This window comes from Podarcis cretensis, assembly GCF_951804945.1.
Source record: "Podarcis cretensis genome assembly, chromosome: 10".
Lineage (NCBI taxonomy): Eukaryota > Metazoa > Chordata > Lepidosauria > Squamata > Lacertidae > Podarcis > Podarcis cretensis.
Window position 1 is genome coordinate 46981426 of NC_137179.1, and position 20843 is coordinate 47002268.

Here is a 20843-nt window from a genome sequence, read left to right on the forward strand (position 1 = left end):
ACCTCCCAGAATTTCAGACATGATTTTGGCCCAGGAGTGTACTCATAGTAGCCTGTTTCTTTGGGATTCCTGGCAAAGCATGAAATCCTACCTCCCCATAACTCAGTTAATACTCTAGTCCATACCCTCCTCCACAACAATATTAGACACGCTTAATCATCATACAAATGTACATTCAGAGCAAATTTTGTTCTCTTGTTTACTCACTCTAATATCACTTCTTTTGGGCAACATAAAAATTATTAGATACTCAGTCACAGGAAGAGAAAAGAGCATCTCTTTTGGCATTCTTTAGCCTTACGTTTTGTTGGAGAAACAGATGGTTCCCTTTCCACAATTATTCTTTACTCCTATCAGTATTTTCCTTCTGAGACCCCCTATGTATAGGGCAGTATATTATTATTAATAATAACAATAATAATAATAATAATAATAATAAAATAATAATAATAATAATAATAATAATAATAAATAAATAACAACAAAACAACAACAATAATAAATTAATAAATACTAATTAAGACGATCCTAGTGCTCCCAGGTAGCAGAGTCATAAGCAAAAAACAAGTGAAGCTGTTTAACACTGGACATATTATCATCAGGTTTTCTATCTAAAAGGCAAATTCATCACCACCCAAAGTCAGCCTGAATTACAGCCCATGTCACCTGATTCCCTGACCTTTAGTATCTGCTCATTTCCAGTCCAATAACTATTATGATCCATCCCAATCTATGCTTGCTCAGAAACGGCGTACAGGGCCTTCTGATAGTTACAAGGCCTGATATGTACATTTTAGTGTGAATTAAAGCAGTTAATAATTGCCAGCTTCTTCATTCTGTGGCTAAATTAATACTTTGCATAGATTAAAAACATTTATTTTATAATACAGGGCGAATTCTGTGTAACTACATGACTACCAATTAAGGTCTGCTAGATGCAGTTCATCTATTATGTGTGCTTAGTAAATTATCCCATTTAAATCGCGGTACAAAGACAGATTACAGTCGTCATAAAACTAATATTTCTGTACAGTTTGTGTTAAGAACAATACTTCATTAAGTTGCTAGTTCATAAACTGTTGTCATAAATTATTATTTTTTAAGCTGTTGCATGAAATCAAAAGAAACATAATGTAAGCAATTAGGGGGGGGTGGGTGATTATGCACCCACCCACCATTGCTGCTCTGCAGTGCCGTCTCCTAGGGTCTGGCATTCCAGCACCCAGAAACAAGCTGCATGCCCCTATGGAAAGGGATGGGGGGGGTGCCAAGGCAAGAAGGCAGTCCTCCAGCCTAGAGGCACATATTGGGGGAAGCAGGCTTAGTTTGAAAGACACATATAATAACCAAGAGGGGAAAGAGAGACTGGAACCAGAAGTCTTGGCTTCTTGGGAAGTAGATGAGAGAGAAGGGTTTCCCCAGTAACAGTGATGTAACTTTGGGACACACAATAGCCAGGCTGGAAATCTTGTGTAGAGAAAACAATAAATTCCTACTGTAGTCACATATTAGGTAAAGGGACCCCTGACCATTAGGTCCAGTCGTGACCGACTCTGGGGTTGTGGCGCTCATCTCGCTTTATTGGCCGAGGGAGCCGGTGTACAGCTTCTGGGTCATGTGGCCAGCATGACTAAGCCGCTTCTGGCAAACCAGAGCAGCACACGGAAACGCCGTTTACCTTCCCGCCGGAGCGGTACCTATTTATCTACTTGCACTTTTGGGCGTGCTTTCGAACTGCTAGGTTGGCAGGAGCTGGGACCGAGCAACGGGAGCTCACCTCATCGCAGGGATTCGAACCGCCAACTTTCTGATCGGCAAGTCCTAGGCTCTGTGGTTTAACCCACAGCGCCACCTCTTTACTAATCAGCCTATCCACTTCGCTGAGTCTCTCTGAAGCCTTTGTGGCTTTTAGGTATTGGGGGTGACAAGAATAATCAGGGACCACAACAGTTTTTAATGACACATATATAAATGTCTACTAAAATGATAGACTCGTTAGGTTTTAGTCAAGCGTTTTTACATGAAAATGTTACGGAAAAAGCAGCTGAGCCCACCACTGGCACAAAGGAACAAACGAAACAGGAGATAAATGTGATTCCCCTATCTGTACACAGTCTCTAACCTACACTAGGCTTCATTCATTCATAAGCTTCCTCCAGATCAGACCAGTGTTGTCTCCCTACTTGCTGTGAAAATGAAAAGCTGACCGTATCCAGCTTCTTCTGCCCTTTCACTCTCCAGTTCACAAGCTCCAGGAAGGGCAGGGAATTTTAATACCAAACTCCACCCTCCAGATCACAGGCTTTAGGCAACCTAAGTGCTGACCTTCACATCCTCAATGATTTAGCCCTTCCCATTTGAGCCCCAGGGTAGGTCAGCTAGCGAATGTTAACCCCATAATCTCCAAACACATAGACAAGCAAAAGTTTTAGATTTTCAAGCACTACAAAACAGACTATCAAAGTGATGTCCACGCAGCAATCCAAATAAGCAATGTTCATTTCTTTTGCACATACAGATGGCTGCCCAGCAGCCATAAAAAAAAGTAGATAAGCAAAAATGCCCACTTTCAAGTGTTCAAGTGACTGTTACTATTTTCACACAGAAAAGTATTTGCCAGAGACTTGATTTCTCCCCTTGGTAACCAAAACCTGTTTTATGACTTGGGGGGGGGGGATAACCTGGAGGATAAATGTTACCATATTTTTTGCCTTGCGGTTGTCTCTGTTGTAGGGGAATGCATGAAGATAAAAGTTCACTTGGGTCTAGTGCCAGGTTTTAAATCCTGGTTTTGCTTCAGTGGATGGGAAGGACATTTGATGTTGTTGCCTGTGAAGTCAAGTGTAGGCTTCAGAATTGAAGTGGCTAAGATATGTATTTGACGCATGAAGCTTTTAGGATGCACACTGTGATTTCTGATCATTTGTCTGAATGTATTATTCTTTTCATTCCTTCTTTCATAAGAGACCAATTGCATCCTCTTGGCATGTATTGCAGATGAACAAGAGAGCTCAGGAGCAATTATTTATACTGTCGAGCTCAAGCGCTACGGAGGACCACTTGGGATCACTATTTCTGGTACTGAAGAGCCCTTTGATCCTATTATCATTTCAAGTCTTACTAAAGGTGGACTAGCTGAAAGGTAAATTGAAATAAAGATATTCATAGTTCTGCTATTTACTGTGCTCATTCATGTGTGACAATTCATTCAGTCATATGCAATCATTCTTCCTTAGAAATCTGTCTGTTCTCCACAATTCATAGCAAATGAAATACTTAATGATGTTCAGTCTTTTTTTGCTGGTGTTATGATATGAGGCTGTTGTTAAATCTAGAACATAGTTTTGCAATAGTTATTGTCACCATAAATCACCTAAAGAAAGCTTCAGGCATGCTTACCTTGTGATGATATTATTAACTTAAAGAAAAAAGGTGTTGCATTCTTCTTATAAGGTGGGTGTTTGTATATACAGTGCTACATGTTTTTGCCTGTCTAGCTATATTTACTATATGTGACATATATACAATGTGCTAACCATTACATCTTCCTCATTCCTTCTTTATTTTCTTTTAAAACCCCATGTACTAATAAGCATTGCTGTGCCAGGATAGGATCTTGAAATTTTCTTAGCAATTCCTAAACCCAATATAGCACTTTTTCTGAGGGCAGTCATTGGGAGAAACATTCGTAACCCCATTTATTTTGAAGCCAGTAGAGTTCTAAAGGTGAATATCAATCTCTTGGATGTGGGTGCAGTTGTCAGAGACTGAAATGAGAAGGGGGAAGGATTTTGGAACCTGTGTTGAAACAAGGTGGTCAAAATGCAGAGCAATCTATTGAGCAGTTCTGATGTGTGAGTGTGTGGGTGGGTGTGTAAAAAAGAGTGAGAAGGGTGGTCCTGCTTCCTGAAATCATCTAGGCTTGCCCTGTCAGAAAACTGTGGTGTCTGGATGCAGAGGATCAAAGACTGCATGTGTTACATGTCCTTGTTCTGCAGCTACAAGAATCTCTGGTTAATTCCCTCCTGAAAATCATGTGCTTCCGGTGATTAATAAAATACCCCCCCCCCCCCAATTTAGCCACCTGGCAATAGGACTGCAAAATGGTTTTGGAAGAGCCTTGGTAAAAAGATGGGAGTTACAGGTAGCTTCAGTGGAGAACTCACCTGAAGGTGAATAAGTAGTTTTTCAGGATCAGTTTCAGAGTGAACTGAGTTGTGTCATGATGATTGTCCAGGCATGTCAACAGATAGGTTCTAACTAAGTTGTCCATCCTAATATGCTCCCTAACTACAGTTGTGGCCCATTTAATCCATCTATCAAGATATCCCCCTTAATTTACTTCAACTGATCATGTGAAAATACTGTGATGGTTTGTGCTATCATTGCCTTTTGCCTGTTAAATGGAAAACATCAGTATTTGCAGGTACTAAGAAAGGAGTTTCAGTAAGCCTTCTGAATGTGCAGCTTTCATCCATGGTGTTGTCAAGTTGAAGGAAATGATGGGTTGTTGTTTTTTCTCTGAAAACAAAGATGGCCTGGTGATCCAAATAGCCTTAGCAGCAAGAATGACTAAGTAGCTCCATTCATCTTACACACTTTAAATTAAATGTGAAACCCGAGGAAAAACTGCAGACACTTTTGCTTATCTCGTATATGTTAAATGTTTGGCTCAGTTTCCTTTTTACTGAACTTTTCATGTTTTATTTAACTCATGTTTCAGGACAGGTGCAATTCATATCGGAGACCGAATCTTAGCAATAAATAGCAGCAGCCTGAAAGGAAAACCTTTGAGCGAAGCCATACATTTGTTACAAATGGCAGGAGAAACAGTCACCTTGAAAATCAAAAAGCAGACAGATGGTGAGTGTTGTGTCAGGTATTACACAGGGGCCCTTTCTACAACCAGCAACAATGCATACGTTCATTAAAATGGTATTTGGGTCATTGGAAATGTAGGAATGCAGAAACAAATGCACAGGTACAAGAATGGTTGAACAGAAGCACTTCAAGGTCTACAAGATATTTGCAGTCACCAGTGCAGTAATGGAGTCAAACAAAAAGAGAGTTACAGTCAAAATTTGGGAAGTAATAAACTACTCATTTGGACTCCTGTGGGTCATTCAAAGAAAAAAAGAAAAGTATTAAGTAACAAACCCTACACAGAAATGAACATTGAACAAAAAGCAGAGGTACAGATCAGAGCCAAGCCCAAGTTTATGAAGGATGTAAACAAACTGGAAATCATGAAATTACAACAAAAGGTTTTTAAAGCCATTATGAGGTGGGAGAACCCAAAAATACCCCCCCCCCAGCTCATGCAGTTTGTTTGTCTTAGTTTTCTTGCTTGCAGAACATCCCTCCATGCAAATGAAGCTGCATATCTATCTGATTTTCCAACCAAGTTTTAATCTTTTTTCCTACCATTTAATTCCTACCAGCATCAAGTCCCAAGAAGTTTCCGCCCTCTGGTCACCTAAATGAATTGAGTGACGTGGAAGATGGCACAGCCACCACACAGAAACCAGGCAAACTGTCAGAAATATACTCCACTACCGTCCCAAGCGTAGACAGTGCTGTGGAATCATGGGATGGCTCTGGAATGGATAACAGCTATGGAAGTCAAGGTGGGTTTGTGCACATCAACCAGCACACGTAACATGGGAAACCACTCCATGGGGAAAACCTTCCAAGCCAACTTTGCTGTGTCTCAACTGTGTCTCATTAAGACAGCACCCTTTAGCACACTTGGCTGCCTCTTGCATTCAGCTAACCTTGGTCTCACTCTTTCACGACACTGTGACAGGTTATAAAGCATATATCAATATACTAACAGCCTTCTGCTAGGTTTACTGATGTCTGAATAGCCAGTCCATAGCTCATCCACAGCTAAATGGGTTTATCCTTCAAGCTTAGATTAATAAAAGATGCAGAACACATTGAAGGTGTTCATTAATTTGAACATCTGAGGTGCATTCATTGTGATTTTTAAGCTGGCTATGGTAAAGATTTATTGTAAACTGCCAAAGGGGAAGCATAAAGAGATTATTCAGTGATTTGTTACCCTTTTGTTTCTCCTTCATCCCTTGACATTAAGATGTCAGAGGGCTTTCAGAATAATAACTGGTTTTAGGAAAGGTTTTGAAGGGAGGGGAGGAAGAGCCAGAATGGATTTTCTTTTACCTCTTCAAAGATCCGTGCTTGTTTTTTAGTATTTCACCTTTATTTTAAGCACTGTCATTTAAATCTCAGGGTAAAACTTGGAGCCCTGGAAGTGCAGGTTTTTATAAACATCCTGCGTTGGAAAAATGAGGACTTCTAAAAAATCGTATTTTACATTGGAATATTAAACAGAGCACAGTGACATTCAAATGCCACCTAGAGAAGTCATTGTTTCAAAGATAAATATTCTCCTTCCCTTACACATTTTGCACATTCCTTCAGAAGTATTTTTGGACCAACTCACCCAGTAACTCTCTGCTGTACAAGAAGATGCAACTTGTTCTTGGCCACATGATCATATGAAGATCATAGAAACATACCTGCACACCAAGACATCTGAGCCACCAAGCTCATGAGAATTGCTGTCGCTGTGTCTGCATTAAGCCCCCTTCTGCTTCTCCATGTGTTTTGAGACACATGCATGGCAGGCTGTGAAGAGTTCCAAACAGATCTCTCCAACACAGCAGCAAATAAGTTTCAATATATGTAAGCGCAGAATGATGCACATCAGGGCAAAAGGACACACACTCCTAACTTCACATTCATGCTCAACTAGTTGTGACCATCTAGGAAAAGGATACTGAGGTTATGGTGGATTACTCAGTGAGAAGGTCAACTAGCAGTAGTAAAAGCAACATATTCCATATTAAATAGTTTACAGAATGTATTGCCACAAGATGTTGCATTGGTCATTACCTTACATGGCTTTAAAGGGGTATTTGTGGAAGATAGGTCTATCTGTGGCCATTGGCCACAATAGCTCAATGGAATCATTGTAGCTCTTCAGGAGATGGAGAAATTGCTGGGTTAGATAGTGGGATGGATTGTTTGCTTCATGCTTTACGTCTGGAAAGATCTGATTTGTCACTATGGGAATCATAATGTTAGTCTATATAGACTTCTAGTGGAGTGGATGACCAAATCAGCTGCTGTGCAATGTTTATCTTCTGTAATAGGAAATGCAATAATTCTTTCTTTGTTGTTGGCATATGGGTGAACTAATGTTGGGCACTTTCAGTAATGATCTTGCATTTATTGCGTAGCTTGACACTGGAAGCAACTGTCATTTACTCTTTTGCAAAGTTCCTTTGGAATCCATTTTATCCTAGCAAGAAAGAAAAATGCTCAAGTTTCCTCCTTAAACATTGTTAAAACAGGGCAGGGGCAAAAGAGCTTGAAAGTCAAATACGAATACTTTGAAGCTCAGAACAAGCAACTAAAGCTATTCTTTAACAGCAGTAGTAGAACGAAACATCGTATGTAATGTTGGGTATCTGATTTCATGTCAGGAAAAATTCCCAGTTGTAAAAAAATATATATTAGCAATTTCATTTTTGCTAGACGTTGTGTAGTTAGTCTTTCCTTTGAATTCTACAAATATAAAATGTTGCTATATTTTTAATTTTTAAGAGCGACAATTTGATTTATTTTTATTTGTGTGCCAGAACTCACTGTTCTGCTGTCATTCCACATCCCTTCTGAGGAAGGCAAGTCTCAGCATGCAGCCATCATTTAGTTTGCACGACAGTAAACAGCACATGAATCACACACAATCCCTGCAGACCCATTTGTTCATCTGTCTGAAAAACTAATGAAATATTGAGCTGTGAATATTTTATTAAACGAAAATAGTAAAATCTCCAGGAATGGTCAGCAACCCATCATGGGCGGCAGTAGACATTTTGGTTCAGGTCAGGGGAGGGGAGTGTACAAGCCTGGATAATAGAAATTCAACTCAATTCAGTAGTTCAAGTATAAGGTTGTGCATGGGCGAGGGGGCAACCATTAAGTATTTTTATATCACCTGCCCTGATAAATCATTAGATAAAAAAAGATTGAGAGGAGAGTTTTTGTTTATCTCAAAATGACTACCCAAGAGCTAATTTCAAAGAACTCATGCCATGTCATAAGGTACGAAATGTGTTGATATCTACACATCTTAGAAAAGTGTGGCATTAACGATGTCATAAGCTACGTGACTGAAGCCGGTACCACTTGGTAGAAACTACCTTCATGCATTGTGAAATGGTCTGATTTGGAGTGGCCCCCTATGAAACAATAGGATTGTTTCACAGGGGGCCACTCCAAATCAGACCGTTTAATGTGGTCCAATTTCCATGGTGGTGACAATTTCCATTGCACTGAACTGGAGCTATGCATCTTGGATCTTGCATCTGAAATTATCAACTACCTTAGCAATAAAGTAAAGAGATTTTGAGAGAACCCCATGCAGATCCATGAATTTCTGCAGCCTTCCTTTATTGTGATACTATTGGTATATATAGCAGGCTTCCTCAACCTTGGCCCTCCAGGTGTTTTGAGACTACAATTCCCATCATCCCTGACCACTGGTCCTGCTAGCTAGGGATCATGGGAGTTGTAGGCCAAAAACATCTGGAGGGCCGAGGTTGAGGAAGCCTGGTATATAGCCATTTTCATATATTTAGACAGGTGGAAACTTATTTATTTGTCCAGTCCTTTGGAACCTAATGGTGTTGATACAGGTCAGAATTTAGTGCTGTTTTTTTTATAATGGAGGTATGATTGTATTCTGCTTTGTATTATATTTTATATAGCTGCTTATATTGTATGCTGTGTTGCAAGCCACCTTGTGCACCAGTTTTGGGGAAAGGGTGAGGTATCATTGGCTCCACATACCACTACCTTACAGACTCACCTAAAAATTGGGAAATGTGTAGTTTGAGGTTGAAGTATGAGTGGGGAATAGTCAAATCTGCGAGCAGCGGAGTTGATGGATAGTTCCTGCCTTGTGCTGCACTAGATGGCTTTACAACCCTTTCTATACTGATCTTCTATTTTTCTCATTAAGTATTTAACATTGCATCAAGCCGACAGCTTGAATGAGTTACTTTAGTACAGCAGTTCCCCTCCACCACATACAAATGGGAATCCTCTGTTCTGCAGTCTTTGCTTTTAGTTAAACTGCCCTGAGAATACAGTGTGCTACAGCCTGCACAGATCCTCTCAGGTATTTTGTCTATGGCCAAAGTTGTGTAAAGATGGAAGTGCTTACACTGGCAAGTCATTAGCATAGGAAGATGATAGTTTTCAAGACAGCTCATTATTTTATCTCACAGCTTATAAGAGCCATTATAAAAAGATGCCCTTGGTTTTTCACCTTGCTGTTTCCATTTTAGTTTTGAAGTATTGGCTGGTTTCTGTCCAACTTTTCCAGTTCAGATTCAGTCCATGTCTTTTCCTAATGGAGATAAACTTAATACTTGCTAAACAGGATAACCTGATAACCATGTTCCCCATACAGTGGTATCTCTGGTTAAGAACTTAATTCATTCCAGAGGTCCGTTCGTAACCTGAAACTGTTCTTAACCTGAGTTAAGCTAATGGGGCCTCCTGCTACCCCTTTAGTTACTGGGGCCTCCTGCTGCTGCTGCCGTGCCGCCGGAGCACGATTTCTGTTCTCACCCTGAAGCAAAGTTCTTAACCCAAGGTACTATTTCTGGGTTAGTGGAGTCTGTAACCTGAAGCATCTGTAACCTGAAGCATCTGCAACCCAAGGTACCACTGTAATCTGTAGTGCAAGTACAGTTTAGGTCAGTGTTTCCCAACCTTGTGCCTCCAGCTGTTTTTGAACTACAACTCCCATCATCCCTGACTAGCAAGACCAGTGGCAAGGGATGATGGGAATTATAGTCCAAAAACAGCTGGAGGCACAAGGTTGGGAAACACTGGTTTAGGTGACCTTTGTTTTGGTTGCCTTAACATGATAGTGATATGGCCTATATACAGTGGTGCCCCGCAAGACGAACGCCTCGCAAGACGGAAAACCCACTAGACGAAAGGGTTTTCCGTTTTGGAGGCACTTCGCAAAACGAATTTCCCTATGGGCTTGCTTCGCAAGACGAAAATGTCTTGCGAGTTCCTGCCGGTTTTTTTCCTTTCCCTCCCTTTTTCTAAGCCGCTAAGCCGTCAATGGGCTTGCTTTGCAAGACGAAAAAACCGCTAGACGAAGAGACTCGCGGAACGGATTAATTTCGTCTTGTGAGGCACCACTGTATTTTCTCCCATATTATCTATGGTTTTTACATACTCCCAATTCTGCAGTATTCTCTGCTTTTCAGGATCCCCATCCTACCAACCACTCATTCCATAGCTGGGTGTAGAAGCTTGCTTGTTTTTACTGTGTGTGAGAACCTGTGATGGTAGTGCAAGGCTACTTTAGCAGAGATGCTTCCCTCTTATCTGTTCCCTAGCCTAGCAAAATGGGATACTACTATTGAGCCAGAACACTGCAAGCAGCAACTAGAGAGAAGGGGCTGCTCCTTATCTGCCCTTCACATGAATGCCTAGAGAAATATTACCTATTCTGTGTCCACAAGACTGCTAATGGATCAAATGGAAGTCTGCACCCTGTTATCAATTGCATTTCATTTATAATGGAGTGCCAAAATATCAGTATTTTAGGACATCACCCAAAAATGTAATATGTCAGCATTGGTTGCTTTACATCTCCAATGAATAATAACATGTGCAAATAAGGGGCGTTGGTGTTTAGTACCACCAAAATATATTTATAGAAACTTTCTCTTAAGCTCGTACAGAGAGTTTGTTGTGTGACATGCTGCATTCCCAGACTCTGACTGGAATATATTGCCTTGTTTCTTTGTTATAATTACTCTGCTACGAGTTCTTTGATATCATCTATGTCAGGTCATTTCTTTATCACAGATTGAGAAGGCAAGGTGAGCTACACTTTTGAGACTCAGTGAAGAATTGGATGTTGGTTCAAATCAGTCTGTTTCCTAGATAATTCTGAGCAACTCTCATGGCCTCAGTTCCACATGCATGAAATGGGAACAAGGATGGCTTTAGCTCACATAATTGCTGGAAGAACAATGAAATAAGTTAAAAGACATTGTGTTATTAGGGGTGCAATGTAGTGTTATAAAATACTTTCTTCGTTTAAAGCATCGCGGTTTTACAAATATGGTTAATATTTTAGGTCCCAATTATCAGGCTTCAGGATACAACTTCAACACATTTGAATGGAGGAGTCCAAAACAAAGGAGCAGTTTATCCCCTCCCAACAGGCCCCGAACCAACCCCTTCCACAACACAGGGCTAAGTGATGATGAATGGGATAAACCAGTCGCAAGCAGGTATGTTTTGCGCCTGTTACTCAATTTATCTTTGCAGCAGCAGCAATGTTCTTTGTGAATACATACACCACTTGCCTGAGCTCAAAACACCAGTTGCCAGTTTATCCTCGCACTACTGAGATATTTACAGTTCATGCTGCATGAGATTTATTAGGTTAGGTTAGTGACATTCATGAAAGGTTATGATGCTGAAAGCAATACATGTGCACTTGGTGAAATTCTATGCATAAAAGGATAGATCATTGGTTCTTGTTAATGCAACAATTAAACTGAAAATAGGTCCTTCCCCACCCCCATCCTTTGAATGTTGTAAGAGTCTTTCGTTTCCCTAATCTTGTTCCACGCACATCAGCATTTGACATAAATGTAGTTTCGTACACACGCATCTTTGTAGAGACTGATTCTTCATTATCTATGGGTACTGTGGTTGCAGTAGCCATGGTGCCCCTTTAAGAAAGGGGAGCCATGTGGGACAAGGGGATGAAATGTTACCAATGACAATGCAATTCTTGTCAAGGCTTGACCCATCTTGGGGAGGCTCTGGCCAGGAAACGTTGTCTCTAATCAAGACAGAATAAGTCAATGGCTTGACCCCTTATTTTGCAGAGTAAACAAAAGGCATGGAGAAGAATTTGCCCAAAGCACAGGTGATGGCAACAGATCCATGTTTTTATAGATGAATGGGGCAACAGACCCACTTTTCAAGTGGGTTGGGTGCAACTTAAAGGGCTAAGGGGACACATGAGTGTGAGTGCTGAACCCCAAACCCTCCACCAGGGATTTTGCTCCCAGTTAGGTTCACTTCCAGCATAGAGCCTAACTGAGATGTAAGCCCACCTAGGAGAAAAGCACTGGGGGGAGAGGGTTCGGCATTCCTCACCCACTCGCCCCACTGGCTCTTTAAATTGCACCCTATTCCCTGTGCAGACCCACTTTGAAGAACATGGGGTTTGCCACTGTCACACATAAGGTAAAGGGAGCCCTGACCATTAGGTCCAATCGTGGCTGACTCTGGGGTTGCGGCGCTCATCTCGCTTTACTGGCTGAGGGAGCTGGCATACAGCTTCCGGGTCATGTGGCCAGCATGACTAAGCTGCTTCGCCGTTTACCTTCCTGCTGGAGTGGTATCTATATGTCTACTTGCACTTTGACGTGCTTTTGAACTGCTAGGTGGGCAGGAGCAGGGACTGAACAACAGGAGCTCACCCCGTCGCGGGGATTCGAACTGCTGACCTTTTGATCAGCAAGTCCTAGGCTCTGTGGTTTAACCCACAGCACCACCCACGTCACTGTCACACATAGTTTGTGTTAAAAAAATCAATAGAACTTCTGTGCTCTGGTTCCCAGTTTACTTGCCGTACTTCAGAGAATTGCCTGACGCTGCTGGCCTTAGAAGAGTTTTGCTGTAACCCTCAGACAAGCAGCATTATTGCTAGTTTCTCCAGCTGACCTACAGTCTAATCAATAGTCTCAGAGCACACATGGAAAGTGTTACTAGCGATTACAGCGTGACTTGAATAATTCCTCTGCCCTCCCTGCCAAAACGCACACACACTGTCCCAAACCATTATCTCCAGTGTCCTCGTGGGAAACGACTTGCTGCACTGTTTTTTTATCACTTTGGACTCATGAATCCATGGTAAACCTAAAGGTGCCCTAGTTTGTCTCTGCTGATAATGAAGATGCTCAGTTGCAACTGAACCTGATCCAAAACCTGGGGTAAATAGCACTAAAACCCACACATCTGTTCCTCCAGCTGATGCCAAGTCAATCAAAAGCTTATTTTCTGAGTTAATGATTCCCACACATGCATCCAGAAATGGATCCTAATTTTTCCCTCCACACGCAGCCAGTCTCTCTGCATGGCCCGAGATTTCTAAGCATTCATCTAGTTTCTGCTTGGTTTGGAGAACCGTAGGGTGCCGCCATATTGTTAGACTGACAGCAACTTTGGCGAGTGGTAGGTTGGATGCAAAGCAGAGGCATACTTACCCCAGCAGCCACATGCCAAGAAAAGTCCATGTGCTAATCTAGTGGTTGGCTAATGCACGTCTTGGGCAAATCTGGGCCTAGGTTCTGGCTAGCACATCTTAAAATGTGGATTGAAGGAATGGTGATCAAATATGGATTGATCCCCAATGGTGATGGGTGGGGAGACTGCACGTTTCTAATGTAAATATTTTACAGATATTGGGGGGCCTGAACAATCCTGTGGCTGGGAATCTGCAGGCCCTAAGCTCTGTCCCTGATTTGCCAGCATTTGTTCCAAATCACCCAAACCTTTCCCAGTTCTGGGAAGGCAAGGAGAAAACAGAAAAGGGAGCAATCTCTTTCCTGCCTTTTCCCTTCTCCCACTTGCTTGTGCCAGATCCTGTCCTTGGATAGATTTCCCGAATGTCTGTAGCCCTTGCTACAGAATTGTGGGGTCCTCCTCCTCCACTGCACCTACACACCAACACAACTCCATTCTGTTTATGGAGATGCATAGACTCTACTTCTGCAGCAGAGCATAGGAGCCTTTGCACATGGAGGCATTTTTTTCAGCTAAGGCAGTGGATCTGGACTTCAGAAGAACCCCCCTGCCTTATCCTAATACCCCTCAGCCACTGAACCAGTGAGTGTGGGATTGCACACTAAATCTGCATTAGGTGAATTTGGGGATCTATCTTAAGTGTGGGAGTGGCAATTCCAGTCGTGACTGATAATTGTCAGGAGCGAGAGGCTGTGCTGTTTCTCCCAGTTTAGTTTATGCGAACCATTAACCTTGCATCTTCCTTTCCCTCACAAATGTGCCTGCATGTGCAACCTCACCATTCATAGCAGCTCCTAAGCATGAATTAGCCATGAAGATTGCTGCAATAAAAGTAGGCCAGGGTTTGTGTGAAGTTTTATTTACAGACCACTTGTAAATTCTCGGGTTAATTAAGCCCCCGTGTTGTGCGTCAGTAATCGCGCTCCTTCTCCACAGCCCTGCCTAAGCTTGCTTGCTTCCTGCCCATGCTCACCCTTAAGTCTGGTTTTGTTGCTGTAAACCATTCCTATGAAGTACACTGCCGTGTTGCCTTTGCCACTTAAGCAAACCTTTCTCTATGAATCCAGCTTTGCAGGTGCCCCCGAGACTGACCAGGAGGAAAATTTCTGGTCTCAAGCACTGGAGGACTTGGAGACTTGTGGACAGTCAGGAATTCTGAGGGAATTAGAGGTAGAAAAATAAATAAATCTTAATCCCGTCACAATATACCAATTTCTTTTTCAATTAACACTCATTTTTTTGTTTTCCCCCCTCTATTTTTTCCCCCTAAGTTTGCATTAATCTCACAAATTCATTTTAAAGCTTTAACCCCCCCTTTCCACAGGACAAGGCTGACAGGCGTCTGTGTTTGAGAAACATGACTCTCTTGGTACCTACCCTTTATGTTTATATTTTGCTTGTGCAGCTGCCTCCCCTGATTTCCCCCTAATCAAGCTGTTTTCTTTCATGGAACTGCTGCTGAAATGATACAAGCGTGTTATGTGTTCAAAAGCTTCTCCTGTGCTACTGCTGGCTGCACCTGTTTGCAGGCTTATTTTTCCTCGGCAGCAGCACATCCCATTCTCTTCCAGCTGCTTTTTACACAAGGTTTCCTTGGCATGTATCTCTTGCAACAAAAATGAATCTGAATTAAGGGGAACATAAACGAAAAGCAACCTTGCAAGTTTTAAAATCGGGAGTCACCTGATGAGCCAAGGCAACTGCAATGAATTCCACATTAACTTCCCACCTAGAGATTTACTTTTTTAAAAAAGACAATTCTTTTGTTTAAAGTTGCCTGCATGTTCCTTAATTACACCAAAAATGAATATAACTTAAAACAGTTTTAACGTTTCAAAAGGGCAAGTCCTCAAAAATTTTCTTTTATGTTCTTTTAAATTCCTTGCGTTGCAAAAACTGGCAGAGTCTCATTTTCATTTTTATGTCATACTGAAGTCCCTGAGCAACCACAAGGAATGTGAATGGCATAGCTGGGTAAAACTCATGGAGCTCGAGTGGATTGCGCAGCCTCAGAATTATGGCTTCCGTACTGCACGTCTGTTTACTTTCATGTGGACCTGATCTGAGTTTAATTGCCATTCGGAGGAACGTAAGGGAAAGCTCTGTCTAAAGGCATGGTACCTCAGGCTTCTCTTGCCAAATTCCTTCCTGACAGCACAGCAAACGGATATGGAAATAGATAACGGGAACAAATGTTTCAGTAGGTTGATAATTCCCCATTTTAAAGATGACATGGTGGGTTGTTTTTGTTGCTTTTTTTAAAAAAAAAAGGTGATAAATGAATTGGGCATTTGCTTACCCTAATTGTGCTCAGCTGCCTCGTTGGCATCTCAGCGAGCAGGAAGCAGCTGTGCAAAATTATATTGCAGAAACAAGACCCTTGTTTCCCATCAATCCAACCTTGTTTGGACCCCTCTCAAAGCAGTTCACTTTTCAGTATTGATCAACTGACTGGCACTGTCAGTGAGCCCCACTTGCTCATGAACAATAGGGAGCTTGCTTTGAGCTCCTGTTTGCTCCTTTAGAGCCATGTCCTGACATCACGTAAGACGTCAGCAAATGGAGAAAGCCTCGCAGGCCAAATTGGGTCGAGTGCCAGATCTAAGTAGGCCTGCCAGTCAATTTCCCAAACCTGTGCTAAGTAGCCTTCCCATGAGTTCTCATCAAAGATATTGCTGCTTCTTTTGTTGACTTGCTTTGTTCTAATACCTCAGATCTGCAAAAATGCTGCCTATTGTAGCATTCATTATATTTAGGATAAACTAATTATGCATGTGCCAGGATTAATTTAAATAACAAAATAGCTTAATGTAAAGAACTTTTGACAGCAAAGATTTTTGTAGTCCACTTTCGTTCCCCTGGTGGCCAAGCATGACTACGGCCGGCCATTGTAACTCACCAATTATAGAAGCTGTCACTCCCCCCGTCCCCCGCAGATTGGATAAAAATGTCATCCAACAACCTTTTTCGTCAAGTACATTTTTCAGAGGACTCCCACTCAAATTGTCCATCTATCCTCCAGCCATTTGCTGTGCTCTGAAGTGACTTGTGTTCTGGCCAAGACGACAGAATAGATGCTGCTGCCTTTAGTTACAGCCTCATCTTCTGGGTGTTTTTTTACTATGTCATGTATGATAAAAACTTTTTGTTAACGCTACAGGCAACCATTATGTCAGGGAGCACCATGAGTCTGAACCATGACAACCCGCAGCATCGCAGCCACCTGGGGAGACAAGCCAGCTTCCAGGAACGAAGCACTTCGAGGCCTCATTACAGCCAGACGACCCGTAGCAATACGTTGCCTTCAGATGTGGGAAGAAAGTCTGTAGCTTTGCGGAAGATGAAGCAAGAGATGAAAGAAATTATGTCACCAACTCCTGTGGAGTTACACAAGGTGAGTTGGTGCACCGTCTGGTTTCTCCCCTTCTGACTACTAGTAATCTTGCACAGAGCAGATGACCGTCGTCTTCTTCTTCTTTGGTGATCACCCATGGCTGAGTAAGACTGTCTTCCATGAACACAGTCTTAACAGTGAGTCTGTAAGTGACTGTGGCGGCCATTTTTTGATCCACACATCCTTCCACAGTGGGGACATAGGTTTCCAGGCAGGAGTTGATCATGGTAGATGTTTGCCAAAACGTGCCTTCCTCTTAGCACGTTTCTCCCTTTCGTCCTGAGTTTGAGCATCCCAATTGGATGACAGTACTCCCTCTAATGCAGAGCTTTCCCAAACTTTCATGTTGGTGATACCGAGGGGAAAGGTTCACTTAGCTTATTAAGCTGAAGGACGAGCATCCAAACTGGACCATAATACAGAGTTTAGACAACAAAGCAAGACAATATAATGAGCTACTCATTTCTTTGAGAGATGAAGAAAAGCATATTTGTTAATAGAAGACAATAGCAACATGGGACTATAAAACGGCGGGGATGGGGGCCTGTGGCTCTCTAGATCTAATGGGACTGCAACTACCATCATTGCGAATTGGTAGACATGTTGGCTAGAGCTGGTGAGAATTGGCATCCAACAACATTGGGGGGGGGGGAGCACAGGTTCCCCACTCTTGCATTAAACGGCGTTTCTGTACTCTGCTCTGGTTCGCCAGAAGCAGCTTAGTCATGCTGGCCACATGACCCGGAAGCTGTATGCCAGCTCCCTCGGCCAATAAAGTGAGATGAGCGCTGCAACCCCAGAGTCGTCCGTGACTGGACCTAACAGTCAGGTGTACCTTTACCTTTACCCACACACTACAGCTAACTATTTGGGGGGAGGGGACATGGAAAGATGGAGCAGAACAGAGCTTCCATAATCTTTATAATGCAGACCTCAGATTATCTTTGCTTTCCCCTTCCCTACAGGTAACTTTGTACAAGGATTCAGATATGGAGGACTTTGGGTTCAGCGTCTCCGATGCCTTATTGGAAAAGGGCGTGTATGTTAAAAATATTCGGCCAGCTGGACCTGGAGATGTGGGAGGGTTGAAGCCATATGACAGACTGCTCCAGGTAAGAGTGAACCATACTAACACAGAAAAGCCGTATCAAGGGCATGGGGTTTTTTTTGTAGAACAGAAAGCATTCTGCAGTCAAGTTCAGCATTCACAGTAGTGGAAACTGTATCTGAAATTCAGTTGCACAGCAAAGTTCAGCTCCCTCATTCATTGTGTACTGTGAACTGAATGATAGGGAAGACAGACCCACACACACACACACTCTCGATCTATGAATTAAGGGCAACATATCGTAAAGACAATAATCATCAAACGCTGAAAAGCTGCAAGCCTAGGTTTACTCACTTGACACAAAGTCCTGTCGAACACAGTGGAACTTACTTCTCAGTAAACTTCCATAGATTCAACCTGCTTATCACGACTGATAAGCCTTGGGAATGAAGCAGCCTTGGTCATCCGGATAGACAATGAGCTTTTATCAGGAGAGGTGGAGGAGTGCAACCCTATTGATTACACTCAATCTCTTAGCCACCACGGTACCCTCCTGGATCAGCTTCTGGGAATGGCAGTTGTGGGCACTGTTTTGTAAGTGGTTTAGGTCCTTTTCGGGGACAGGATTGAAGTGAGGATCAGTTGGCCACTTGGCAGGTTGGCTGTGGAGGTGCCACAGTCTTTCATTCTGGCCACAGTGCTATTTAATATTTCTGAAACCGTTGGGAATGGTCATTACCGATGACAGTTGAACTCCAAATCTTCTAGACTAATGGTATCTTGGAACACGTGAGGTTAAGATTTATTTATAAGCATTAGCAGAGCAAATAAATTCAATTAACAGTAGCCTTTTACCAAACATTTACTTCTTTTAAAGCCACCCTTTTTTTGGTAAGGTACTTTGTGTAGAAGGGACGCGGTGTCAAAGTGCCAGTAGATAAATAGGTACTGCTCCAGTGGGAAGGTAAACGGCATTTCCGTGCGCTGCTCTGGTTCGCCAGAAGCGGCTTAGTCATGCTGGCCACATGACCCGGAAGCTGTACGCTGGCTCCCTCAGCCAATAAAGCGACATGAGCGCCACAACCCCAGAGACGGCCACGACTGGACCTAATGGTCAGGGGTCCCTTTACCTTATTTTGTGTAGGCTTATAGAGTATCACAAGGATTAAGGGTCATTGAGGAGGGAGAAAAATGCATTCAGTTTTCCTTTGTCACCTTTCATCCAAGACAAACATTTTTTACTTTTCAGGTAAACCATGTTCGCACAAGAGACTTTGACTGCTGTCTGGTTGTGCCCCTTATAGCAGAGTCTGGTAACAAATTGGAACTTGTTATTAGTCGAAACCCTCTAGCCTCTCAAAAGGTAAGCTCGGAACAACAGACTTTCCCGGCTGGGGAATGGAACGAACAAAACCATGCCTTCCTTCAACAAAGTGTACACAGCGCTGGTTCAGAGATGAAACGGGAGCCTATGAACACTTTGTAGCCAAAAAAACTGTATTTAGTGCAAAACATTTAAATGGTGCTAATCCCTTTCAGGTTTCTGTTACACTGAAGATGTGGCTGTCGTGTGGCATTAAGAAGCACAGGGGGGGGGGGCTCATAATTTGCTACTTGCTTCCAATGCTGAGTTTTTTTGCTCTGCTCTCGTTTTTTTATCACCCATGTGTAGTGCCATTTCAACCTGACCCTTAGTAACAAGAGAAACGAATGGTGAAAATGGCTGTAAATCCTATCATGGCAGATTAGTGAAAGATTGGGGGAGGGGGGGACCATCCATGTAAATAATTACAACAGAGGATCTGATTTTCAGAACATTGCAACTTATTTAAATACCAGCTGGATAACTAAGTGAAGGAATCACAGACTATTGCTGCTGGACCCAGATCACTGTATCATAGTAGTTGTTTTTTAAATGAACTATATAGTTCTGTTGCTTCTGCGGTAATGAAAAAAGGGGGGGGGGGGGATTAAAAGCTACTATGTGGTTTTACAACTATTTTAGCCAAAATTGCACACAGGAATCTGAAGTGCAAAGAGGTGAAACTTTTACCGGCCCAGCTGTAGTATGATTTTATTAAGAGTTATATTATACCCTATGCAATGATGTACTGAACAGGATATGTCTTGCACCCTGTATGGACTTTTAACTTTTAGGTATTTGGAACTTCGGATAAATTACTGGGTTTTTTTTAAAAAAAGCAAAACAAGTTTTAGCGAAATTTAAAAAAAAGACTTTTATAACATGTATTCAAGTAGATTTCTTTTCTTTAAATTTTGAACTGCAGTAACAAAGAAATACCAGTGCAAAACTGTATGAACTGCCCCAGTTTAGGCATATACACAAGTTAACTTGTATAGCAACACACAATTCTTTTTTAAAAATTAAAATGAATGGTATGTGCATTGGTTTCAAATAGCTATTTAAATGCATTTTGTTGGATCTCTCTCATTAACTCTTATTAATGTCAATTCATTTAAAAACTGTAAATACATTTTGCACACATACACACACACACACACACTCAGATTCTTCCCTTTCCTGCTCAGAGCAATAAAATGCTGCCAGTTGCTTTTTTAGGTTCACCAGCAGCTGCTTTGATTTGTTTATTGTATTGTCAATGGTAATTAATGTTACTTGGTGACTGGAAAAGACACTGGATTTGTCTCTTATAACTGTAGAGTCCTCATTTCTTATTTTAACGACCAGTTTTTCATCTATCTGAATTGTTAGGATATCCCTGATGCTGTTTTCCTTAAACCTGTTACATGAACATGAAAAGTGAAATGTTTTGTTCATATTTCAGCACTGCCAGAGAAAAATTCATTTAAAACGAAACTGAAACCCAGATCATGAACCACACTTAATATGTATTTTTATTTGTTAACAAAGAAGTATTAAACTAAAGTATTTTTGTACAAATTTAATACTTTAATAGCATGGTATTTATCATCTATGTATGGTTTCTGGGAACTCAACCTGTTGCAAAAATTTGTATGGAAACTGTA

The 20843-nt window shown here is 41.8% G+C and overlaps 1 protein-coding gene across 20 annotated transcripts in view; it reads left to right on the forward strand.

The window, feature by feature from the left end:
- The window catches only part of GRIP1 (glutamate receptor interacting protein 1), a 356892-nt gene extending 336199 nt beyond the window's left edge, over nt 1–20693 (forward strand). For 6 of the 20 annotated variants that reach the window (XM_079994094.1, XM_079994101.1, XM_079994104.1 and 3 more), the window contains 9 exons: nt 2998–3142; nt 4724–4863; nt 5442–5627; nt 11204–11360; nt 14460–14562; nt 14717–14761; nt 16553–16786; nt 17752–17898; nt 19084–20693. In XM_079994094.1, the coding sequence (XP_079850220.1) occupies nt 2998–3142; nt 4724–4863; nt 5442–5627; nt 11204–11360; nt 14460–14562; nt 14717–14761; nt 16553–16786; nt 17752–17898; nt 19084–19320 (1394 nt within the window). In that variant the 3' untranslated portion in view covers nt 19321–20693. Of the gene's footprint in view, nt 1–2964; nt 3143–4723; nt 4864–5441; nt 5628–11203; nt 11361–14459; nt 14563–14716; nt 14762–16552; nt 16787–17751; nt 17899–19083 lie in introns of those variants that run through there. The other 14 variants (XM_079994088.1, XM_079994099.1, XM_079994106.1 and 11 more) reach the window with 5 other exon arrangements.
- The last annotated feature ends 150 nt before the right edge of the window (nt 20694–20843 follow it).